Source organism: Chiloscyllium punctatum, chromosome 45 (genome assembly GCF_047496795.1).
Source record: "Chiloscyllium punctatum isolate Juve2018m chromosome 45, sChiPun1.3, whole genome shotgun sequence".
In the NCBI taxonomy this organism is placed as follows: domain Eukaryota; kingdom Metazoa; phylum Chordata; class Chondrichthyes; order Orectolobiformes; family Hemiscylliidae; genus Chiloscyllium; species Chiloscyllium punctatum.
In genome coordinates this window covers 53,100,815-53,128,123 of record NC_092783.1, presented here as the reverse complement: position 1 = coordinate 53,128,123, position 27,309 = coordinate 53,100,815, and the positions used below count along the sequence as shown (strand labels likewise).

At 42.7% G+C, this 27,309-nt stretch overlaps 1 protein-coding gene across 1 annotated transcript in view; it reads right to left on the bottom strand.

The window, feature by feature from the left end:
• LOC140467122 (polymeric immunoglobulin receptor-like) overlaps positions 1–14,038 on the bottom strand; it is a 49,604-nt gene extending 35,566 nt beyond the window's left edge. Inside the window, exons 1-3 of the mRNA XM_072563189.1 lie at positions 13,996–14,038; positions 11,770–12,084; positions 11,312–11,635 (exon numbers count right to left, since the gene is read on the bottom strand). Coding sequence (XP_072419290.1) covers positions 11,312–11,635; positions 11,770–12,084; positions 13,996–14,032 — 676 coding nt within the window. The 5' untranslated portion in view covers positions 14,033–14,038. The remainder of the gene's footprint in view (positions 1–11,311; positions 11,636–11,769; positions 12,085–13,995) is intronic.
• Positions 14,039–27,309: the final 13,271 nt, after the last annotated feature.

The window sequence follows — 27,309 nt, the reverse complement described above, 5'->3', positions numbered from 1 at the left end:
ACTAACACTGAATCTCATTGGACATCCGTGGGTATCTATCACACATCCTCGATAATATTAACACTTTTTTTCTTTTAGTGTCAAAAGACAATGAACATCAAACCACGTAACAAGTATGAAAACGTGTTTTTAACACGTTTACTTCTCAAAAATGGACAGCACAGTGTCTCAGTGGTTAGCACTGCTGCCTCACAGTCCCTGTGACCTGGGTTCAGTACAAACCGCGGGTGATTGTCTGTATGCAGTTTGTTCGTTCTCTCTGAGTCAGTGTGGGTTTACTCCAGGTGCTACAGTTTTCTCCCAATGTCTAACAATGTTTAGGTTAGGCCATGCTACATTGCCCATAATGCCCAGTGATGTACAGGCTAGGTGGATTAGCCAGGGGAAATGTGTTGCTATGGGAACAGAGTGGAGGCCTGAGACTGGGTCTGGTGGGATGTTCGTCAGATGGCTAGTGCAGACCAAATGGGCCAAATTGCCTCTTGATGCACTGTAGTGATTCTATAATTCTTAGTTACATTTCTCGTTGATCATGAACCTGTTTGATACACTGCCCCAATATATCTTAAGGCTTTATCAGTAAATGAAGAAATGACATCTCAGCTCAGACAATGTATTACAGGGATGAAGTTAGAGCATGTGTCCCAACCTGGAGTCAGACTGGTTTTATTGTGCGGGTAGGAATTTAGGAAATGTCACATTGACTGACTACCTATAGATTGTGTGCTTTTTGAACAAAATAGAAAGTATCTGCAAATACAAATTTGCAAATACAGTTCACCCCATAGACTTCTATGTGTGTGTGTTTGTGTGTCGTAAGGGAGTTTGGGGGAGAGGAGGACAGAGAAGATGTGTGTACCTGTGTGTGAGGGAGAGAGAGAGAGTGTGTGAAAATTCAGGGGAAATGTTGTCCATGTCATAAGCCCATTCGGATGTCCGAAGTGTGCCATCTTCATCCAAATGTCATCGGCACAACCAAGCACCCTGCACATTGCAGTGTATCCCCTCACAGACTGACAATTCAGTGTATGACCATTGTAACTGAGAATTGCTGTCTTCCACTGTTTGCCATGCACTGCATTACAGAAATACCAAACCCAAGTGCAACTTCAAAATTATCTTGTCTGATTAAATTCGCCTCATTAACAAGACCCTGAGGGTGAACAATGTTGTTGGCAATAATTGCTTGCGGCCATCACCTGAACTGTTTATTTTTGGACAATGAGTGACCTGTTGTTGAAGTGTAGTTTGATGCCAGTGATAGGACTGAATCAGTGGATGCATGTTGGATGCAATTGCCCCGAATAGGTTTCAAACTCATAGAATTTTACTGCAGCTCCCCTTCCCCTCCCAATATATAAATTACTGACCCCACACGCTAACTGTAATTGTTTGTCTGTCATTTTACACAGTTATTGTGCAGTGACTGGGACAGGATTGGTGAAGTGTCAACTGAGTGTCTTTGTGACAAAAACAGAAATTGCTGGAGAAACACAGCAGGTCTGGCAATGTCTGTGGAGAGAAAGCAGAGTTACTGTTTTGGGTCCATTGATTATTCTTCAGAACTATTAGTAGTTTTGATAAGGTGCTCCATATCCAGAAGACACTGGGAGTGGGGTGTTTCTGTGAATTAACAACAGACTCTACCTGTGGTGCAGAATGATCCTTCTTCCTCTCTTTATTGTTGCTGTCCCCGTGGATCCAATGACCTTTTGTAATCTCACCGTTTCAGTTCACTCTCTCTCTTGAGCCATTATGTCCCTAATTTCCCATCAGAGCCATGTCTTTGAGAATTACAAAGCCCTTTTTGGCCCTAACCCTCCCCATGTGAAGGACAAAGTGACAGTGACTTGGGATAACCCCACCTCCTGTTGTTCTCTGACGCCTCCTATGTTCTATGAGAGCCCCAGAAAGGGGGATTCAATGCTGTGTTTCCTCTTTAGATCAGACAAGACACAGGTTTCTGTGTTTAAATGTTTATTAATGTCTGCATGGGAGCTGGACATACCAATAAATGCTGAACAAATCAATTCATTCGAGCAGAAATAAACGTATCTTAATATTTGAACAGATAACAAGGTTTAGTCCAAACAAACATTTCCACACTAACTCACTTGACTCTCTACCCAACAACATTTACATTGTCTTTGTTCCAGATTAGAACACATGACTATATTATCCAATGAGATTTAAACGATGGCATGTACAGGGTGAACAGCCAAGGTCTTTTTCATCTCTAGGAGTGTCCAGACCTAGAGGGCAGAGGTAGAAGGTGAGAGGGAAATTATTTCAACATGACCTGAGGAGTAACGTTTTCATGCAGAGGGAGGTGCGTGTATGAAATGATCTGCCAGAGGAAGTGGTGGATGCTGGTACAACATTTAACAGCATGAGGTCAACATGGAGAGATGAGGCAGAACCAGTGTAGGCCATTCAGCCCCTCAAGTCTCCCTCAGTATTCACCTGGATCAGAGCAGATCTTCTGCCTGAATACCATTTTTCTTGCACTAACCCCACGTCCCTCCCTACCTTTATTACCCAGAACATTATTGATCTCTGTTTTGAATATACTCAAGGCTGGACCCTCCAGAGCTCTCTGGGGCAGAGAATTCCAACAAACCGTCACCCTCTGAGTGAAAAAGTCTTGCTAATTTCGGTCCCAAATGGTCAACCCATTCTTCTCAAACTGTGTCTCCTGCTTCGAAACCCCTCCACCCAGGGCCACCTCATTGATGGGGAACTTAGAGTGCTCAAAATCATTCGTGTAAAGGCCATGATGCTCACCTAATGTTTTCGTGTAAACATTGTGACTGAAACAGAACAAATCACCAGGAGAGTGAAGAGTACCCAGCGTATCACATCCCAGACAATGTAACTGTGTAAAACAGAAGAAATATAAAATCATTTGAAGGAAACAAGACTGGTTGATGTTTTGAACATTTATCCCATGTTTACACTGCAGTGAATTGTTGCAAAGTAATGCAGCGCAGCTCAGGGAGTTACATAGGAAAACTAAATAACAGTTTAATTTATGATTGACTTGAACAATATATAAAGGCCAAATGAAACATATTTCAGTAGCACGTCCTGCAATGCACAGCATCTTGTTATAAACGAGGATTATTCAATGTGGATGGATATTTGCAGGAGCACTGCAGTCTGGTGTAATATTCCAGTGGATGAGATGTCTCTTCAGTGAGTGAGGAACTCAGAATATCATCATCCCACACTGCTCCTTGCACCTTCTAACAGGCAAGGCTTAACCAGCTGGAACCAGACAGCCTCCCACCCTCTCAGTTTGGGAATAATGGTTTAAAATGAGAAAACAGAGACAATAGACAATAGATAACAGACAATAGGTGCAGGAGAAGGCCATTCTGCCCTTCGAGCCTGCACCACCATTCATTATGATCACGGCTGATCCGCCTCAATCAGTATCCTCTTCCTGTCTTATCTCCATAACCCTTGATTCCACAATCCTCGAGAGCTCTATCCAACTCTTTCTTAAACAAATCGAGAGACTGGGCCTCCACTGCTTACTGGGGCAGAGCATTCCACACAGCCACCACTCTCTGGGAGAAGAATTTTCTCCTCATCTCTGTCCTAAATGGCCTACCTCTTATTTTTAAGTTGTGTCCTCTGGTTCAGGACTTATCCATCAGTGGAAACATGTTTCCTGCCTCCAGAGTGTCCAATCCTTTAATAATCTTATATGTCTCAATCAGATCCCCTCTCAGTCTTCTTAACTCAAAGGTATACAAGCCCAATCGCTCCAATCTTTCAACAAAAGATAGTCCCGCTATTTCAGGAATTGACCTCGTGAACCTACGCTGCACTCCTTCAATAGCCAGAATGTCTTTCCTCAAATTTGGAGACCAGAACTGCATACAATATTCCAGGTGCGGTCTCACCAGGGCCCTGTAAAGCTGCAGAAGAACCTCTTTGCTTCTATACTCAATCCCTCTTGTTACGAAGGCCAGCATGCTATTAGCTTTCTTCACTACCTGCTGTACCTGCATGCTTACCTTCATTGACTGATGTACAAGAACACTCTGATCTCCTTGTATTGCCCCTTTACCTAACTTGACTCCAATTTAGCTAATAATCTGCCTTCTTATTCTTGCCATCAAAGTAGATAACCATACAGTTATCCACATTAAACTGCATCTGCCATGCATCTGTCCACTCACCGAACCTGTCCAGGTCACCCCATAATCTCCTAACATCCTCCTCACATTTCACCCTGCCACCCAGCTTTGTATCATCAGCAAGTTTGCTCATGTTACTATTAATACCATCTTCTATATCATTAACATATATTGTAAAAAGCTGCGGTCCCAGCACTGATCCCTACGGTAGCCCACTGGTCACTGCCTGCCATTCTGATAGGGAGCCGTTTATCACGACTCTTTGTTTCCTATCAGCCAACCAATTTTCAATCCAAGTCAGTATTTTGCCCCCAATACCATGCGCCCTAATTTTGCTCGCTAACCTCCTATGTGGGACTTTATCAAAGGCTTTCTGAGTCCAGTTACACTACATCCACTGGATCTCCCTTGTCCACCTTCAGAGTTACGTTCTCAAAAACTTCCAGAAGATTAGTCAAGCATGATTTCCCCTTCATAAATCCATGCTGACTCTGACCTATCCTGTTACTGCTCTCCAGACGTGTCGTAATTTCATCCTTTATAATAGACTCCAGCATCTTTCCCACCACTGAGGTCAGACTAACTGGTCTATAATTTCCTGCTTCCTCTCTCGCTCCTTTCTTAAAAAGTGGTACAACATTAGCCACCCTCCAATTCGCAGGAACTGATCCTGAATCTATCGAACTCTGGAAAATAATCACCAACGCATCCATCATTTCTCGAGCCACCTCCTTCAGTATCCTGGGATGTAGACTATCAGGCCCCGGGGACTTATCAACCTTCAGACCTGACAGTCTCTCCAATCACAATTTCTGGCAAATATAAATTCCCTTCAGTTCAGGTCCTTCAACCACTGTTACCTCAGGAAGATTGCTTGTGTCTTCCCCAGTGAACACAGATCTGAAGTACCAATTCAACTCTTCTGCCATTTCTTTATTCCCTGTAACATATTCCCCTATTTCTGTCATCAAGGGCCCAATTTTAGTCTTAACCATTTTTTTCCCTTTCACATACCTAAAAAAGCTTTTACTATCCTCCTTAATATTTTTGGCCAGTTTACCTTCGTACCTCATTTTTTCTCTGCATATTTCCTTCTTCGCAATCCTCTGTTGTTCTTTAAAGGCTTCCCAGTCCTCCATTTTCCCACTTATCTTTACTATGTTATATTTTTCTCTTTTAACTTTATATATTTCTTGACTTCCCCCATCAGGCATGGCCACCCCTGCCTCCTCATAGGATCTTTCTTCCTTTTTGGAATGAACTCATCCTGCATCTTCTGCATTATACCCAGAAATATCTGCCATTGTTCCTCCACTGTCATCCCTGCTAAGGTATTGCACCATTGAACATTGGCCAGCTCCTCCCTCATATTTCCACAGTTCCCTTTATTCAACTGAAATATTGTCACTACCGATTGTACCCTCTCCATTTCAAATTGCAGATCAAAGCTTATTGTATTATGGTCACTACCTCCTAATGGCTTCTTCACTTCTAGGTCCCTGATCAATTCTGGTTCGTCGCACAATGCCAGATCCAGAATTGCCTTCTCCCTGGTCGGCTCCAGCACCAGCTGTTCTAAGAATCCATCTCAGAGGCACTCCACAAAGTCTCTTTCTTGAGGTCCAATACCATCCTGATTCTCCCAGTCTACCTGCATATTGAAATCCCCCATAACAACTGGAGTAACATCTTTGCGACAGGCCAATTTCAGCTCCTGATTCAACTTACACCCTACATCCGTATTACTGTTTGGGTGCCTGTAGATAACTCCCAAGAGGGTCCTTCTACCCTTAGAATTTCTCAGCTCTATCCACACTGACTCTACATCCCCTGATTCTAGGTCCCCCCGCGCAAGGGTCTGAATATCATCCCTTACCAACATGGCCACCCCACCCCCCTCTGCCCATCAGTCTGTCCTTATGATAGTACGTATAGCCTTGAATATTCATTTCCCAGGCCCTGTCTACTTGAAGCCACGTCTCAGTTATCCCCACAATATCGTAGCCAATTTCCAAAAGAGCCTCAAGCCTCGTGCATTCATGTATAGTATTTTTAATTTGTTACTGCCCTCACCCTTCCTATTAACCCCCAGTTCACTCAACCTTATGATTCGTTTTAAGTTTTCTGCTTCATTGATACAGTTCTCTTTCTTGACTTCCCTTGTCCTAACTTTCCCTTCAATTTCCTTCTTAAACTTTCAGTTTGTCCCCTCCCCCTCCCCCGCGATTTAGTTTAAACGCAGCTGTGTTGCAGTCGCAAACCTGCCTGCCAGAATGCTGGTCCCATTTACATTCTGATAAATTATCGTCAAAAATTGAAACTTATTGTAAGCCGTTAAGTGAAATCACTTATTCTCACTTGGAATCAATGCTGATGGAAATATCGACAATGAAATTGTTCTACCTTTTCCCGACAGACTTGGGTCCTGACGATGTTCCTGTTGCTGTTGGTAATATTGTTGAGGATTTGTCACAAGTATATTCCCTTCCTATTGAGACATAAGGTGATATTCAGCTTCATCTGAGTCTCAGTTACAGACAACCAAGAGAGCACTCTTCATCAATGGGACCTCAGGACATGTTGTGAATAATGGATTTTGTGGAATTCATTTTGCTATAACTCTCCCTGTCTGGAGAGACATGGTAATGATCTAGTTTGCATACAATTTGTTTTTGTTCCTTGCCTGGACATTCTTGATCCTGCAATCGTATTAAAGCATTTGAAAGCCTGAGGTAGGATGGGACTATATTACTAAGATCTCCTTTCTCCTCATTGTCAAACATAAAAGAAAGTTCCAGCCACTGAGCTGGTCACTGCCCCCACTGGACAATGTATTCCTGGGGGATCCAGCAGCCCCTGCTCTGTCCTGTAATATCCTGTGATTGCTGGGTGAGCTTCCACTGGGAGTTTTGCCTCCACTATGGTAATTAGACCCAATGATGTAGTCTTTACATCAGCTCCTGTCACATGAGAACAAAGTGTGGATGTTGTAATACTGACAAATCAAAAGACATTGATAACAGCATCTGGCCTAAACATATCTCACAGCCACAGACACGTCAGGGTCGGGGCTGAAACTGAGGTAATCAGTTACAAACCCTGACACATTTCCATCACCATGTCATGCCTGATGTGACCCTGACTAAGATGGTGTCTGATACCATTATCCCCTCAGGTCACATGCCATGATACACACAAGCTGTGAGCTGAGAAGGTATGGCAACAGATGAATGGGCATCGCACAACAATCCCAGTTGGAGAACACTTCAGTGGTCCAGGACATTCGGCCTCGGACCTTCGCGTGACCATCTTCCAAGACGAACTTTAGGACAGGCAGCAGTGAAAATTGGCCAAGCAGAAGCTGATAGCGACGTTCCATACCCAAAGTGAGGGCCTCAACCGGGACCTTGGATTCATGTCACATTACAGGTGACCACCATTGCGCTATACACACACACAGATACTCCGATGCACACAGACACACACACACACACACACACACACACACACACACACACACATACACAGGCACTCCAAACACACAGACATACACATACACAGGCACTCCAAACACACGGACACACATATACACAGACACTCACACGTACCCCGACAGACACACACACTTCCACATGCATCCTCTCACAGACAGACCACTTTACACTCACATACACACATATACACTCTCTCCGATAGACACTCAGAACCCCTCACCCCAGACACACACACACCCCTACAGACAAACACACTCCCACACTTACACATGCACCCCCTCACAGACTTAGACACGCTACACTCACATACACAGACACATATACTCTCTCTCACATTCACAACTCGCCCCCCCCCTCCACCCCAGACACACACACACACACATACATTACCTTTGTGGGGTGAATTTGTACTTACAAGAGTAACATTGTACTTTGCTCAAAAACTGCATGAATTCATGTAAGACTCTGTAAACTCACATTTTAGATGAGAATCAGTCTAAACATTATGGCATAGACAGGGATCACAGCAGTCTAACACCTTCAACATATTATCTGACTAACACCAATTGTTACAGTTAACCTGAGAATATAACTTTTAAAAAAATGTTTTGTGATTTACACATGAAAGAAGTGAAACTATCATGGTATTCAACAGATGAAAGACTCAACAGACAATCAAGGTATTTTTCAATGTATAATTTCAGTTACATTACACTGTAAACTTTTGCCATAAATTCTGTGCTTTCCAATTGTGTCCTCCTTAACCACCTGATGAAGGAGCGGTGCTCCGAAAGCTAGTGCTTCCAATTAAACCTGTTGGACGAGAACCTGGTGTTGTGTGGTTTTTAACTGTACACCCCAGTCCAATACCGGCATCTCCAAAAGCTGTGAGATGTAACACAAAGTTGGAGCACAGCATTTCTGCATTTTCTGGAGCTTTATTACACTTTTGCCCATTATCAAAAATAAATTAACACCTTGCCCAAAATTGTTCAAATATCAAAGAGTCGTAATGTGATGAAGTGCAATTATTTGTAAATATGGAAGAACATTAACCAATGAGCAGTTTGAATAAACATTGAATCGGTGTGTCAGCCTCAATGTTTGTATAAAACTTACTGATGCTGCTGATTTATATCATGTAACTCCAGCCCCTCTCTGCTACACTGGGAACTGAGACATGAACAACTTCACTGGGTTTTGTTCCCTGAGTATTTGAGGCTGTGCAGTAATATAGATGATGTTGTTGTGTGAAGGATTGACAATCTAGATCCAGTTTGTTGGTGTCAGAGATCATTGAATCGGGAAATGGGGTCTTCTCAAACCATGTGTAGTGAATGGGACGGGATCCCCAGGCAGACTCACAGCAAACTCTCACTGAAGACCCAGAATATGAGACATTTGGCTGTGACTAAAATTGAAGTCCAGGAACAGAGACGGCGTCTTTGGGAAACAAACATTTATTGGAAAACGGACTGTAATTGAAAAGCCAAAAACCCCAAGACTTTGCCCTTCCCTATCCCAATTCAGTGTCATTGCCTCATATGCCACAGAAATAGACCCTTCGGTTTAATATGTCTTGCAGAACAAGTTTCTCAAAATAAACCAGTCCCACTTGCCTGCATTTGGCTCATATCCCTCCATATCTTTCTTATTCATGTCCTGATCCAAATCTTTTTAATGTTGCAACTGACCACTCTCTGTGTGAACACGTTGCCCCTCAGGTTCCTTTCACAGTTTCCTCCTCTCACCTTGAAAACATGACCCCTCACTTTGAACTCTCCCAGCCTAGAAAAAGAAACCTTTGCTAAACACCTTATCCAGACCCCTCATGTTATTATAAACCTTGATAAAGTCACCTCCCAACCTCCTCTGCTCCAGGGGAAAAAGTCCCAGCCTATCCTTTTCACTCAACCCCTCAAGTCACAGCAACATCTCAGTAGAGCTTTTCTGAAACCTCTTCAATTTAATAATAACCTTCCTGAAGCAGGGTGTCTCGAACTGTACACACAAAACCAAAAGTGGCCTCATCATCATTCTGTACAAGCTCAACGTGATGTTCCAACTCCTACACTCAATGGTCTGAGCAATGATGGTAAGCATTCTAAATACCTTCTTAACCACCCTCTCTACTTGTGATGCAAATTTCAAAGATCCCAGTGTCTGTCTGTTCAACAGCACTACTCAATTAAAAGGGTCCTACTTTTAATTGTATAAGTCCCATCCTGTTGTGTTGTACTAAAAGGATATACCTCACATTGAACAAAATTAACTCCATCTGGCACTCCTCAGCTCATTGACTCAATTGATCAGTCGTTAAACTGGTTCAATGGGGATGGAGACATCAACCATCACTATCAATCCCGAACCGTATGTCTAGCTGTCTCCTTGGAGAGGTGAACGACTATCATTCAGACTCAGGCTCAGCACTCACTGTCTGCTGGATATGAGCCACTGGCAAGAAAATTCAGGATGTGGAGGGACTGCTGTTGGGCTGGGGTGGACAAAGTTGGAAACTACACAACACCAGGTTATAGTCCAAGAGGTTTATTTGAAAATACAAGCTTTCAGAGCACTGCTCCTTTGTCAGGAAGCCAGTGAGGCAGGATACGTAGGGCACAGGATTTAAAAGTAAAAGATCAAAGTATCACATGGCGGATGCAATGTATTAGAGAAACCGAGATTGCTGATAAGTCTGTCATCACGTAGAATGGGAATGCAGGTTTCCATTGATTAATATGTAAATTCCAGAATTTCTCTTAAGTCACAGTCCCAATATATCTTAAGGTTTTTTCAGTTAAAGATAAAAAAGTGACATCTCAGCTCAGACAATACATTACAGGGATGAGGTTAGAGTCTGTGTCCCAAACTGGAGTCAGACTGTCTTTTTTGAAAGTAGGAATTTATAAACTGTCACCTTAACTGACAACCTTCAGATTTATGCTGTTTGAACAAAATACAATGTAAATTCACTCCACAGACTTGTATGTGTATTTGCATCGGGAGCAACGGATACAATAAATGATATTAGTGGATGTGCAAGTAAAACTTTGATGGATGTGGAAGGCTCCTTTCGTGCCTTGGACAGAGGTGAGGGAGGAGGTGTGGGCACAGGTTTTACAGTTCCTGCGGTGGCAGGGGAAAGAGCCAGGATGGGAGGGGGTTGTAGGGGGGCCGCCTCCCATCTTCCGTCGCCTCCGCCTCCAACCTTACTTTCACAATCAGGATTCCCGCCCATCTTCCAAGGACCCCTTCGCCCACCTCCAACACACTGCATCCACCTGGACACCCTGCACTGGTCTATTATCTGCCCTCGACCTCTTCATTTCCAACTGCCGCCGGGACATTAACCGTCACAACCTGTCTACCCCCCTCCCCCACTCCAAGCTCTCACCCTCACAACGCGCAGCCCTCCAATCCCTCTGCTCCAATCCCAACCACACCATCAAGCCAGCGGATAAAGGGGGTGCAGTGGTAGTCTGGCGCACTGACCCGTACACCGCTGAAGCCAAAAGCCAACTCGAGGTCACCTCTTCCTACTGCCCCCTCGACCATGACCCCACCCCCCATCACATGGTTAGTAAGATCATGGATGGCACCAAAATTGGTGCTATTGTTGACAGTGACAAAGGTTATCTACGAGATAATAAAAATGTACATCACACTTACCGATGCCATTGGCTTTTATTTTATAACTGCAGTTCTTCTCTGTTACAATGTGGACTGACACATGAACAATTTCACTGGGTTTTGTTCCCTGAGTATTTGAGGCTGTGCAGTAATGTTGATGATGTTGCCGTGTGAAGGATTGACAATGTAGATCCAGTTTATTGGTGTCAGAGATCTTTGAATCTTGAGATGGGGTCTTCTCAGACCATGTGTAGTGAATGGGGAGGGATCCCCGGGCAGACTCACAGGAGACTGTCACTGAGCCCCCAGACCATGAGACAGTAAGTGGGGATAAATATCGAAGTCCAGGAACAGAGACAGCTTCTGTGGGGAAGAAACAATTATTGAGAGATCAAAGATCAAATATCCTTCAATACTTGGCTAGTTTTCTTCCTGGAGAAAACACTGATCAGACATATCAGCTGAGAGTAATTTTAAAAAATCACTGAAACATTTACCGTCAGAGATGTGCAGCTCTACATTAAACATTGGATCAAGGCCAGGAGCCTCAATCCCACAGCTGTACCATCCTGCATCTCCCCATTGAAGATTCTTGATTGTGACAAGAAATATTCCTTGTGTTTTGTTATCAGTGATTGATATTCTCCCATTTGGCCAATTTGTCGTTGCTATAACCTTACACTGACGAGTACATCCTTGACACCAATATTTTGTGTTTGTTTGGTACCACCGTGCTTCGTAGTGACAAGATATTGTGATCGCTCTTCCCAAAATTCCCGTTACGTTTTTCACTGTCCATAAAGCATCTGAAACTGAGGAGACAATATTTCAGAAATTTGACTGGTAAAAAATTCCTTAATACATTTTAATCAGCTACATTGCATCTAGCTCATGGTGAAGTTAATCCCTTATCACAGCGTCAGGCTGTTCCAAATTCCCAGGGAATGATTGAAACAGTCAGAATATTTTCCTTCCCCTCTGGTTGAGCTTTGGGACAATCTTGAAACTGGGTTTGTGCTGCCTGCTGTGGGCTCTAACTCCACCGTGTGTGACATCATCGAAATGTTGTCCCCCTGGAGAGCAGCCTGAGTGACAGGCCTGGATTGGAGTCGGCTGAGGATCGGTGAAAGGAGGGCACAGGTGCTGAAGGGTCCTTACTGTGACTGGAGGAGAAGGGGCTGTGTGTAGACTTATGGTGGACTCAGGGGCTACATTTCCAAAGCTCATGAGGTAGATACAACAGGTGACCCAGGATGATGATGGGAGACCTCAAGTGGGAGAAGAAGAGAATTGAAATTCAGCAAGAGATGGTTCACAATGGGAGAGAGACATCAATGTGCAGGATCTTGAGGGCAGTAAAGGCAGGATGGTTTGTAATCACACATTGTTGTCAGTGTGAGGAGAGAAAAATAACAAAATTATTTACAGACTTTTCCTGAGTGATGCTTAATGAGAAAATATTTAAATTGCTGCCACATTGTGTCCCGGTGTGGAAGAGGAGCAGCCTGTTGATGACGGGGTAAATTTACTTCAATAAATAGCAGACTAACAGGCTTGTTGGGAGAACCGTCCTTTGTGTGGGAAGAATTCTCAAGCAAAATGACAAAAAGGGTTTTCAACCTCAGTGAAGAGATGGAGAAGAGAGAAGAAAGGGAGGAAGATACATGAATGATGAAAGGTGATGAAAGCCAGGAAACAGAGACCTTATTGGATAAAGGAAGCTTTGAAAGAAAGAGAATTGTGAAACCAGAGGGATGCACACTTCAGGTTTCTATCTGTGAAGTATTCTGCATGAAGTTGGTGGGTCAGAGCCACAACATGTTTCAGGAAGTTTCATGGAACAGAATTCATTGTGTTGTAGCCTAGAGTCACGCAACATGGGAATTTTAATCTTGAGTGTTTCAAAATCATTAGTGGAGAGATTGCAATGAAGAACAATACTTTTATTGCAGTGTTACATTGTAACATGTAAACCAATGGGATTGAAAGATCGTAAACAGTCTGATTCAAGTTAGACAGAAAGGAAAAAAAGCTTTGTAATGCAAAGAGAAGTGTAAAACATCCATCTGCTTTTATGACTGAGCCTCACAGATGAATACTTAATGAACTGCATTTCTAAACTAAAATAACAGAAATAAAAGCAAACTGTTTTGTTTGAGGGCTTATTTCCACCCCAGTTTTAGTGGTTACTGAACATTGAAAATTTGGGCAAATTAAGATAATTATGATGCTTTATTTTTGAGTTAAAATCAAAATTATTTGTCCTTTTTATTTAATTAATAATTAATGCTGCTCTGAAGTATTTGGGAACTCTGCCACTTGGGATGATGATATGTTCCGTAGAGGAAGCACATTTTGTAATGTTGTACAGGTATGCATGGGGCTTATCACTTGCCAGAGTTGTTGCAATGTGAAGGGTGGCAACCTGCATTGAAGAACCATGTTTTGGAATCTCACCCAGTCCTGCTCCCTGCCCTGGGCATGTTGGAAAGATTTGCAGGTTGATAATAAACCTGTTTGGCTAAGTGAGAATACACATTCCATTGCAAAATGTGCTGAATGAGAATCAAACTCTCAGCATTTGACATGGCAATAACAATATTACCCATTGTGTCACAACCTCTGCCTTTATCCCTTTATACATCTTCAGCAATTTAAACATTTCCACTGCAATATCCACACACTGGACTTCAAGAAACATCACAACTCAGATGATCACTCACCGGGAATGGAACAGATGAGGAGAATCAAAGTCCACATTGATGTATTCACAAAGTTCATGATGTCAGTCTCTCAGCTCTGTTTCTCACTTTGAAATAAGTGTGGACTGCAATGTCTACAAGAAGTTAAATGAGTAAGAGGATATCGGAAACCAGCTTCTGAGACCACAGTGAGCCAGAGGGTGCAATTTAACCCTAAAGACATTTTTCTTCGATCAGTTATATTCAAGAGAAGAACTAACTTCATATTCATTGAAACAATAGAAACTTCTGAAATCAAGACAGTTAATGCATTAGGTGCAAGGTAATGTTGACCCAAGCTTAGTATTTATAGTGAAATCTCAGGTGAATGATAACTAGCTTATTCTCTCATGTTCTCAAATTTCAACAATAATTTTTGGCAAACATAGATTTCTTTTCCAAAAATTAATCATGCAGCTAAAAAAGAACTGTTTTGAACATTTTGTCTGTTTGCAGAATCTGCCTCCTGTTAGTGTTGAATAATTATTGTGTCAGGATCTGAACTCCTAGATATGCAGGAGAAGGACACCCTCTGTTCGATTTCCACGAGATCCAAGTAAACAAGACATGCGGCCGACTTCAGGCAGAGAAACGAACTCAACAAGACAGAAACAATTCAGGGGGAAGTGAGCTGTGATTGAGTAACTGGGAGTGAGCTTCAATTCCAAGGTGAGGATCCCTCTGGTGAACCGATTGACATGGGGCTTTGTATTCACCAGGACATGGTTGATGATGAGTGAGTCTGGTGAACCATGCTGGGTTTCACCTTTGAGAAGATTAAAGGGACTGACACTCTTCACCAACCGTGCTCATCCCCAGCCCCAATGCTGAAGGCAGTGCCCCCACCTTAACCCTTAATATGGAAGGAGAGTCACTGGAGTCATTACCCAGAGACTGAACCAACGAGGACCATCGCAATGCTCTGTCTGGGAAACAGAAACAATACGTTGGGTAAACTCCTGGAGAACACTTGGAATCATTTGGGGGTTCATACCCCAATGAAAATGAAACCCCTCTGCTGTCAAGTCACCAGTGTCTGAGTGTCAGAAACAGAGAGCAGAGATCCCCCAGACCCAGAATGACATGGACACTGTAGAATCAGTTGGAAAAATAGGATCAGATTGAAAAATTAGATTCTGTGATGAAACAGTGAAGGCAGCAGTTATTAACAAAGTGAAGAATATCTGATCTAATTGTCTGGGATCCTGTAAAGTGACTTGCTCAGTGTCAAAGCCGTATCCTGGTAGACAGGCACTCAGCAGTTTTTAAAAGACCGTTCTTCTGAGACAAACAATTGCAGGAACTGGAGCTGCCACAAATCCCCTCCCCCATTTGGATAGATGCCCATATTGCTCTGGAATGGTGCAGTGACCCACCCACAACATGGACATGAGCCTGTCCCAGGATGTTTCCTTCCCAGAGATTGTGATCAAAGGGCTGGGTCTGAAAACTCTCAGTACAGCCTTGAATGACCCAGAGTGAGCCACCCACAATCTCCTGTTTATTAACACTTATTCTCATTATACATCCATGGGTATCTATCACACATTCCCCTTGATAATATTCGCATTTTTCTTATAGTGCCAAACGACAATGAACATCAAACTATGCAACAAGTGTGGAAACTTTTTTTTTACACCTCAACTTCTCAAAATGGACAGCACAGTGTCTCAGTGGTTAACACTGCTGTCTCACAGCCCCAGTTCCCTGGGTTCATTTCAAACCTTGGGTGACTGTCTGTGTATATTTTGCAAATTTTCCATCTGTCTGTGTGGGTTTCCTCAAGTTGCTAAAGTTTTTTTCCCACTGTCTACCCATATGCAGGTTCGGTGTAATGGTCATGCTGAATTGCCCATTGTGTCTAGGGATGTGCAGTGTCAGTGGGTTAGCCATGGGAAATGTGTGGCTGTGGGAACAGAGTGGGGTTCTGGGTCTAGTGGGAAGTTCTTCAGATGGCTGGTGCAGACCGGATGGGCCAAATGGCCTCTTTCTGCACTGTAGGGATTCTAGAATTCTCAGTTACATTCCTCATTGACCAGGAACCTGTTTGAGGGTTTAATGGAATGAGCCCAAACTGAATGTGTGTTCATTTACAATGAGCCATTCACGTGCACCATGCTGCTGATAGAACCATTTTGAGAAATAAAGTAATTTTGGGGGAAAAATTATTTTACCAGATTTAAATTTTAATTTGATAACATTTTAAAATTATTCAATTCCTTTGAAGTTAACTTGAATTGTAAGGTGTGGGATAGAAGTTCAAATTATTCCAGAATGATAGGTGCATTTGCAGCTTTCTAAATACAGTGAGCTGAGAAGCACATTCATTTCTTTCAAAACCTTGTCATTAGTGTGTTATTAAATATGGCAAGTTGGATTCATACAGCATCTTCAAAAATGTGAAACTGGAGGAGAGATATAGATGAGTGTAAGTTGGGAAGATTCAAGGCCAGCTGGAATGATGTTGGAATGATTGAGCGTGAAGCTAACAACATCATGGATGAGTTGATGTGCTTATGGGTGTGAGGGAGACAGTGTGTACATATATAGAACACAGAATATGTGACTGAGATGAGCAGGAATTTCTTCACTCAGAGGGTGATGGTTTGTTGGAATTCTCTGCCCCAGAGAGCTCTGGAGGGTCCAGCCTTGAGCATATTCAAAACAGAGATCAATAATGTTCTGGGTAATAAAGGTAGGCAGGGACGTGGGGTTAGTGCAAGAAAAATGGTATTCAGGCAGAAGATCTGCTCTGATCCAGGTGAATACTGAGGGAGCCTTGAGGGGCTGAATGGCCTACACTGGTTCTGCCTCATCTCTCCATGATGACTTCATGCTGTTAAATGCTGTACCAGCATCCACCACTTCCTCTGGCAGATCATTTCATACACGCACCTCCCTCTGCATGAAAACGTTACTCCTCAGGTCATGTTGAAATAATTTCCCTCTCACCTTCAACCTCTGCCCTCTAGGTCTGGACACTCCTAGAGATGAAAAAGACCTTGGCTGTTCACCCTGTCCATGCCCTCGTTTAAATCTCATTGGATAATATAGTCATGTGTTCTAATCTGGAACAAAGACAATGTAAATGTTGTTGGGTAGAGAGACAAGTGAGTTAGTGTGTAAATGTTTGTTTGGACTGAACCTTGTTATCTGTTCAAATATTAAGATACGTTTGTTGCTGCTCGAATGAATTGATCTGTTCAGCATTTATTGGTATGTCCAGCTCCCATGCAGACATTAATAAACATTTAAACACAGAAACCTGAGTCTTGTCTGATCGAAAGAGGAAACACAGCATTGAATCCCCCTTTCTGGGGCTCTCATAGAACATCGGAGGCGTCAGAGAACAACAGGAGGTGGGGTTATCCCAAGTCACTATCACTTTGTCCTTCACATGGGGAGGGTTAGGGCCAATAAGGGCTTTGTAATTCTCAAAGACATGGCTCTGATGGGAAATTAGGGACATAATGGCTATAGAGAGAGAGTGAACAGAAACGGTGAGATGACAAAAGGTCATTGGATCCACGGGGACAGCAACAATAAAGAGAGGAAGAAGGATCATTCTGCACCACAGGTAGAGTCTGTTGTTAATTCACAGAAACACCCCACTCCCGGTGTCTTCTGGATATGGAGCACCTTATCGAAACTACTAATAGTTCTGAAGAATAATCAATGGACCCAAAACAGTAAATCTGCTTTCTCTACACAGTCATTGCCAGACCTGCTGTGTTTCTCCAGCAATTTCTGTTTTTGTCACAAAGACACTCAGTTGACACTTCACCAATTCTGACCCAGTCACTGCACAATAACTGTGTAAAATGACAGACAAACAATTACAGTGTGCGGGTGGAGTCAGTAATTTATATATTGGGAGGGGAAGGGGAGCTGCAGTAAAATTCTATGAGTTTGAAACCTATTCGGGGTAATTGCATCCACCATGCATCCACTGATTCAGTCCTATCACTGGCATCAAAGTACACTTCAACAACAGGTCACTCATTGTCCAAAAATAAACATTACAGGCCTCAAGCAATTATTGCCAACAACATTGTTCACCCTCAGGGTCTTGTTAATGAGGCGAATTTAATCAGACAAGATAATTTTGAAGTTGCACTTGGGTTTGGTATTTCTGTAATGCAGTGCATGCCATCAGTGGAAGACAGCAATTCTCAGTTACAATGGTCATACACTGAATTGTCAGTCTGTGAGGGGATACACTGCAATGTGCAGGGTGCTTGGTTGTGCCGATGACATTTGGATGAAGATGGCACACTTCGGACATCCGAATGGGCTTATGACATGGACAACATTTCCCCTGAATATTCACACACTCTCTCTCTCCCTCACACACAGATACACACATCGTCTCTGTCCCCCTCTCCCCCAACCTCCCTTACGACACACAAACACACACACATAGACGTCTATGGGGTGAACTCCATTATCAAATTTGTATTTGCAGATACTTTCTATTTTGTTCAAAAAGCACACAATCTATAGGTAGTCAGTCAATGTGACATTTCCTAAATTCCAACCCACACAATAAAACCAGTCTGATTCCAGGTTGGGACACATGCTCTAACTTCATCCCTGTAATACATTGTCTGAGCTGAGATGTCATTTCTTCATTTACTGATAAAGCCTTAAGATATATTGGGGCAGTGTATCAAACAGGTTCATGATCAACGAGAAATGTAACTAAGAATTATAGAATCACTACAGTGCATCAAGAGGCAATTTGGCCCATCTGGTCTGCACTAGCCATCTGACGAACATCCCACCAGACCCAGTCTCAGGCCTCCACTCTGTTCCCATAGCAACACATTTCCCATGGCTAATCTACCTAGCCTGTACATCACTGGGCATTATGGGCAATGTAGCATGGCCTAACCTAAACATTGTTAGACATTGGGAGAAAACTGTCGCACCTGGAGAATACCCACACTGACTCAGAGAGAACGTACAAACTGCACACAGACAGTCACCCGGGGTTTGAACTGAACCCAGGTCACAGGGACTGTGAGGCAGCAGTGCGAACCACTGAGACACTGTGCTCTCCATTTTTGAGAAGGTCAGGTGTAAAAAACACGTTTTCATACTTGTTACGTGGTTTGATGTTCATTGTCTTTTGACACTAAAAGAAAAAAGTGATAATATTTTTGAGGATGTGTGATAGATACCCACGGATGTCCAATGTGATTCAGTGTTAGTTACTTTTGTCTGTAAATTGGAGAGAGAGCTGCCCTGGGACAGGACTTACTGAAGGCTAATGTTGTGGGTCCTGGTCCATTTGAAGGACATTGTTTGATGTGGATGGAACAAAGAGTGGACAGATTTATAGGGGTCCTGTCTGAATGTGATGTTGTTTACAAATTTCAAAGAGGAACATAGAACATAGAACATTACAGCGCAGTACAGGCCCTTCAGCCCTCAATGTTGTGCTGACCTGTAAAACCAATCTGATACCCATCTAACCTACACTATTTCACTCTCTTCCATATGCCTATCCAATGACTATTTGAATGCACTTCAAGTTGGTGAATCTACTGTTGCAGTCAATGTATTCCACGTCCCTACTACTCTGAGTAAAGAAACTACCACTGACCTCTGTCCTATATCTATCACCCCTCAATTTAAAGCTATGTCCCCTCATGCTGGCAACCACTAACTGAGGAAAAAGGCACTCACTGTCCACTCTATCTCACCCTCTGAATATCTTATATGTGTCAATCAACTCACCTCTCAACCTTCTTCTCTCGAATGAAAACAAAGTCAAGTCCCTCAGCATTTCCTCATAACATCCTCCCTCTATACCAGTCTACATCCTGGTAAATCTCCTCTGAAATCTTCCACATCCTTCCTATAACGTGGTGACCAGAATTATGCGCAATAGTCCAAGTGCTGCTGCACCAGAGTTTTGTACAGCTGCAGCATGATCTCATGGTTCTGAAACTCAATCCCTCTACCAATAAAAGTTAACACACCGTCTGACTTCTTAACAATCCTATCGACCAATGTGACAACTTTCAAGGAGCTATGTACATGGACACTGAGATCTCTCTGCTCATCTACACTAATGAGAATCTATCCATTAGTCCAGTACTCTGCATTCCTATTACGCCTTCCAAAGTGAATCACCTCACACTTATCCACATTAAACTTCATTTGCCACCTCTCAGCCCAGCTCTGTAGCTTATCTATGTCCTCTGTAGCATACAATATCCTTCGTCACTATCCACAATGCCACCAAACTCAGTGTCATCTGCAAATTTACTAACCCATCCTTCTATGCCCTCATCCAAGTCATTTATAAAGATGACAAACACCAATGGACACAAAACAGATCCTTGTGGTATACCACTGGTAACTGAACTCCAGGATGGATATTTCCCAACAAGCACCATCCTCAGTCTTCTTTCAGCTTGCCAATCTCTGACCCAAACCATTAAATCCCCCTCAATCCCATGCCTCTATATTTTGTGCAAAGTCTTACCGTGAGGAGCCTTCTCAAATGCCTTACTGAAATCAATATACACCACATCAACGGTTTTACCCTCATCCACCTGTTTTGTTACCTCTTGAAAGAACTCAATCAGGTTTGTGAGGCATGACCTACCCTTCACAAACTGTGTTGCTGTTGAGTGTCCCTAATCACCTTATTCACTTCTAGATGATTATGGATCCTATCTCTTCTAACCCTTTCCAACACTGTACTGACAACTGAAGTAAGGCTCACTGGTCTATAATTACCAGGGTGGTCTCTACTCCCTTTGTGTACAATGGAACAGCATTTACTATCCTCCAGTCTTCAGGTACTGTTCCTGGAGATAACGATGAGATAAAGATCAAAGCCAAAGGGTCAGCAATCTCCTCCCCAGCTTCCCAGAGAATCCACAGAGAAATTCCATCTGGCCCAGGACGCATCTATTCTTACACTTTCCAGAATTGCTAACACCCCACCCTTGTGAACCTCAATCCCATCCAGTCTAGCAGTCTGTATCTCAGTATTCTCCTCAACAACATTGTCTTTATCTACTGTGAATACTGATGAAAATTAATCATTTAGTGCTTTTCCTATCTCAACTGACTCCATGCACCAATTCCCCCACTAGCCTTGATTCACCCTCATCTCGCTCCAGTTGTTCTTTTATTCCTGATAGAGCTGTAGATAGCCTAAGGGTTTTCCTTGATCCTATACTCCAACAACCTCTCATGTCTCCACCTGGCTCTTCTTATCTCTGATTTTAGGTCTTTCCTGACTACCCTGACACTCTCAAGCGCCCGAACTGAGCCATCACATCTCATCAAAAAATATGCCTTCATCTTCGTTTTGACAAGATATTCAACTTTCTTAGTAAACCACAGCTCCTGCGCTCAACAACTACCTCCCTGCCTGACAGGTACATACTTATCAAGGATCCACAGTAGTTGTTCCTTGAATAAGCTCCGCATTTCAATTGTGCCCATCCCTTGAAGTTTCCTTCCCCATCCTATGTATATTCAATCTTGTCTAATCATATTGTAATTGACTTGCCCCCTGCTATAACTCTTACCCTGTGGTATATACCTCTCCCTAGGACAGGCAAAAACTGAGACAATGGATTAGTGGTGCTGGAAGAGCACAGCAGTTCAGGCATCATCCAAGTAGCTTCGAAATCGACGTTTCGGGCACAAGCCATTTTGTGCCCGAAACGTCGATTTCAAAGCTACTTGGATGCTGCCTGAACTGCTGTGCTCTTCCAGCACCACTAATCCAGAATTTCCAGCATCTGCAGTCATTGTTTTTACTGAAAAACTGAGAGATGCTTTGTCAATTAATCTACAGGGCACATTGCAAAGGACCAGAAAAAAGAGTTATCATTTAAACTGCTGTAAACTGGAGCTAACGTTCCTGCAGCACGGAACATTCCAGATAATCCTGGAACTGTGTGACAAATTACTCATGAGTCAAGGAATATATCATCAAGTGTTATAACGGGGGACATTAACAAACTCTTCCAAAAGCCTTCAAAAAGTTCATGAACTTTGTCATTGGGAGGGAGATGTCTATCACAGTGACTCACCGCCAGAATTCTACACCCCGACTAGTGCTCATATACGATAATCAGAGCTTTAAATAGGGTGGACAGTGAGAGCGTTTTTCCTGGATGGTGATGGCTAACACGAGGGGACATAGCTTTAAATTGAGGGGTGATAGATTCGCGACAAATATAGGGGTAGTTTCTTCAGTCAGAGAGTAGTAGGGATGTGGAACGGCCTGCCTATAACAGTAGTAGACTCGTCCATATTGAGGGCAGTTAAACGGGCATTGGACATGCACACTGATAATAATGGAACAGTGTAGATTAGATGGGAATCAGATTAGTTTCGCAGGTCAGCACAAAATCGAGGGCTGAAGAGCACTTAGTGTGCTGTAACGTTCTATATTCTGTGTTCTATATATGTACACACTGTCTCCCTCACAACCATAAGCACATCAACTCATCCATGATGTTGTTAGCTTCACGCTCAATCATTCCAACATCATTCCAGCTGGCCTTGAATCTTCCAACTTACACTCATCTATATCTCTCCTCCAGTTTCACATTTTTGAAGATGCTGTATGAATCCAACTTGCCATATTCAATAACACACTAATGACAAGGTTTGGAAAGAAATGAATGTGCTTCTCAGCTCACTGTATTTAGAAAGCTGCAAATCCACCTATCATTCTGGAATAATTTGAACTGCTATCCCACACCCTACAATTCAAGTTAACTTCAAAGGAATTGAATAATTTGAAAATTTTATCAAATTAAAATTTAAATCTGGTAAAATAATTTTTCCCCCAAAATTACTTTATTTCTCAAAATGGTTCTATCAGCAGCATGGTGCACGTGAATGGCTCATTGTAAATGAACACACATTCAGTTTGGGCTCATTCCATTAAACCCTCAAACAGGTTCCTGGTCAATGAGGAATGTAACTGAGAATTCTAGATTCCCTACAATGCAGAAAGAGGCCATTTGGCCCATCTGGTCTGCACCAGCCATCTGAAGAACTTCCCACTAGACCCAGAACCCCACTCTGTTCCCACAGCCACACATTTCCCATGGCTAACCCACTGACACTGCACATCCCTAGACACAATGGGCAATTCAGCATGACCATTCCACCTAACCTGCATATGGGTAGACAGTGGGAAAAGAACTTTAGCAACTTGAGGAAACCCACACAGACAGATGAAAAATGTGCAAAATATACACAGACAGTCACCCAAGGTTTGAAACGAACCCAGGGAACTGGGGCTGTGAGACAGCAGTGTTAACCACTGAGACACTGTGCTGTCCATTTTGAGAAGTTGAGGTGTAAAAAATAAGTTTCCACACTTGTTGCATTGTTTGATGTTCATTGTCATTTGGCACTATAAGAAAAATCCGAATATTATCAAGGGGAAAGTGTGATAGATACCCATGGATGTATAATGAGAATAAGTGTTAATAAACAGGATATTGTGGGTGGCTCACTCTGGGTCATTCAAGGCTGTACTGAGAGTTTTCAGACCCAGCCCTTTGATCACAATCTCTGGGAAGGAAACATCCTGGGACAGGCTCATGTCCATGTTGTGGGTAGGTCACTGCACCATTCCAGAGCAAATGGGACATCCATCCGAATGGGGGAGGGGATTTGTGGCAGCTCCAGGTCCTGCAATTGTTTGTCTCAGAAGAACGGTCTTTTAAAAACTGCTGAGTGTCTGTCTACCAGGATATGGCTTTGACACTGAGCAAGTCACTTTACAGGATCCCAGACAATTAGATCAGATATTCTTCACTTTGTTAATAACTGCTGCCTTCACTGTTTCATCACAGAATCTAATTTTTCAATCTGCTCCTATTTTCCCAACTGATTCTACAGTGTCCATGTCATTCAGGGGCTGGGGGATCTCTGCTCTCTGTTTCTGACACTCAGACACTGGTGACCAGACAGCAGAGGGGTTTCATCCCCATTGGGGTATTAACCCCCAAATGTTTCCAAGTGTTCTCCAGGAGTTTACCCAACGTATTGTTTCTGTTTCCCAGACAGAGCATTGCGATGGTCCTCGTTGGTTCAATCTCTGGGTAATGACTCCAGTGATTCGCCTTCCATATTAAGGGTTAAGGTGGGGGCACTGCCTTCAGCATTGTGGCTGGGGATGAGCACGGTTGGTGAAGGGTGTCAGTCCCTTTGATCTTCTCAAAGGTGAAACCCAGCATGGTTCACCAGACTCACTCAGCATCAACCATGTCCTGTTGAATACAAAGCCCCATGTTAATCGGTTCACCAGAGGGATCCTCACCTTGGAATTGAAGCTCACTCCCAGTTACTCAATCACAGCTCACTTCCCCCTGAATTTTTTCTCTCTTGTTGAGTTCCTTTCTCTGCCTGAAGTCGGCCGCATATCTTGTTTACTTGGATCTAGTGGAAATCGAACAGAGGGTGTCCTTCTCCTGCATATCTCGGAGTTCAGATCCTGACACAATAATTGTGCAACACTAAAGGGAGGCAGATTCTGCAAACAGACAAAATGTTCAAAACAGTTTTTTTTTTAGCTGCATGATTAATTTTTGGAAAAGAAATCTATATTTGCCAAAAATTATTGTTGAAATTTGAGAACATGAGAGAATAAGCTAGTTATCATTCACCTGAGATTTTACTATAAATACTAAGCTTGGGTCAACATTACCTTGCACCTAATGCATTAACTGTCTTGATTTCAGAATTTTCATTGTTTCAATGAATATGAAGTTAGTTCTTCTATTGAATATAACTGATCGAAGAAAAATGTCTTTAGGGTTAAATTCCACCCTCTGGCTCACTGTGGTCTCAGAAGCTGGTTTCCGATATCCTCTTACTCATTTAACTTCATGTAGACATTGCAGTCCACACTTATTTCAAAGTGAGAAACAGAGCTGTGAGACTGACTTCATGAACTTTGTGAATAAATCATGTGGACTTTGATTCTCCTCATCTGTTCCATTCCCGGTGATTATCATCTGAGTTGTATATTCAGATAACCAATGTTTCTTTAAGGTAAAAACAATGACTGCAGATGCTGAAAACCCAATACTGGATTAGTGGTGCTGGAAGAGCACAGCAGTTCAGGCAGCATCCAACGAGCAGCGAAATCGACGAGAAGGGCTTTTGTCCGAAACGTCGATTTTGCTGCTCGTTGGATGCTGCCTGAACTGCTGTGCTCTTCCAGCACCACTAATCCAATGTTTCTTGAAGTCCAGTGTGAGGATATTGCAGTGGAAATGTTTAAATTGCTGAAGATGTATAAAGGGATAAAGGCAGAGTTTATGACACAATGGGTAACATTGTTATTGCCATGTTAAATGCTGAGAGTTTGATTCTCATTCAACACATTTTGCAAAGGAATGTGTATTCTCACAAAGCCAAACAGGTTTATTATCAACCTGCAAATCATTCCAACGTGCCCAGGGCAGGGAGCAGGACTGGCTGAGATTGCAAGTCATGGTTCTTCAATGCAGGTTGCCACCCTTCACATTGCAACAACTCAGGCAAGTGATAAGCTGCAGAAAACAGACACAGCATGTGCTTTGCCTGCCCCATGCATACCTGTACAACATTACAAAATGTACTGCCTATCCTGAACGTACCATCATCCCAAGTGGCAGAGTTCCCAAATACTTCAGAGCAGCATTAATTATCAATTAAATAAAAAGGACAAATAATTTTGATTTCAACTCAAAAATAAAGCATCATAATTATCTTAATTTGCCCAAATTTTTCAATGTTCAGTAGCCACTAAAACTGGGGTGGAAATAAGCCCTCAAACAAAACAGTTTGCTTTTATTTCTGTTATTTTAGTTTAGAAATGCAGTTCATTAAGTATTCATCTGTGAGGCTCAGTCACAAAAGCAGATGTACGCTTTACACTTCTCTTTGCATTACAAAGCTTTTTTTTCCTTTCTGTCTAACTTGAATCAGACTGTTTACTATCTTTCAATCCCATTGGTTTACATGTTACAATGTAACACTGCAATAAAAGTATTGTTCTTCATTGCAATCTCTCCACTAATGATTTTGAAACACTCAAGATTAAAATTCCCATGTTGCATGACTCTCGGCTCCAACGCAATGAATTCTGTTCCATGAAACCTTCCTGAAACATGTTGTGGCTCTGACCCACCAACTTCATGCGGAATACTTCATAGATAGAAACCTGAAGTGTGCATCGCTCTGGTTTCACAATTCTCTTTCTTTCAAAGCTTCCTTTATCCAATAAGGTCTCTGTTTCCTGGCTTTCATCACCTTTCATCATTCATGTATCTTCCTCCCTTTCTTCTCACTTCTCCAACTCTTCACTGAGGTTGAAAACCATTTTTGTCATTTTGCTTGAGAATTCTTCCCACACAAAGGCGGTTCTCCCAACAAGCCTGTTATTCTGTTATTTATTGAAGTAAATATACCCCGTTATCAACAGGCTGCTCCTCTTCCACACCGGGACACAATGTGGCAGCAATTTAAACATTTTCTCATTAAGCATCACTCAGGAAAAGTCAGTAAATAATGCTGTTATTTTTCTCTCCTCACACTGACAACAATGTGTGATTACAAACAATCCTGCCTTTACTGCCCTCAAGATCCTGCACATTGATGTCTCTCTCCCATTGTGAACCATCCCTTGCTGAATTTCAATTCTATTCTTCTCCCATTTGAGGTCTCCCATCATCATCCTGGGTCACCTGTTGTATCTGCCCCATGAGCTTTGGAAATGTAGCCCCTGAGCCCACCATATGTCTACACACAGCCCCTTCTCCTCCATTCACAGTAAGGACCATTCAGCACCTGTGCCCTCCTTTCACCGATCCTCAGCCGACTCCAATCCAGGCCTGTCACTCAGGCTGCTCTCCAGGGGGACATTTCGATGATGTCACACACGGTGGAGTTAGAGCCCACAGCGGGCAGCACAAACCCAATTTCAAGATTGTCCCAAAGCTCGACCAGTGGGGAAAGAATATATTCTGACCGTTTCAATCATTCCCTGGGAATTTGGAACAGCCTGATGCTTTGATAAGGGATTAACTTCACCATGAGCTAGATGCAATGTAGCTGATTAAAATGTATTAAGGAGTTTTTTCCAGTTAAATTTCTGAAATATTGTCTCCTCCGTTTCAGATGCTTTATGGGCAGAGAAACACGTAACAGGAATTTTGGGAAGAGCGATCACAACATCTTGTCACTACGAAGCACGGTGGTACCAATCAAACACAAAATATTGGTGTCAAGGATGCACTCGTCTGTGTAAGG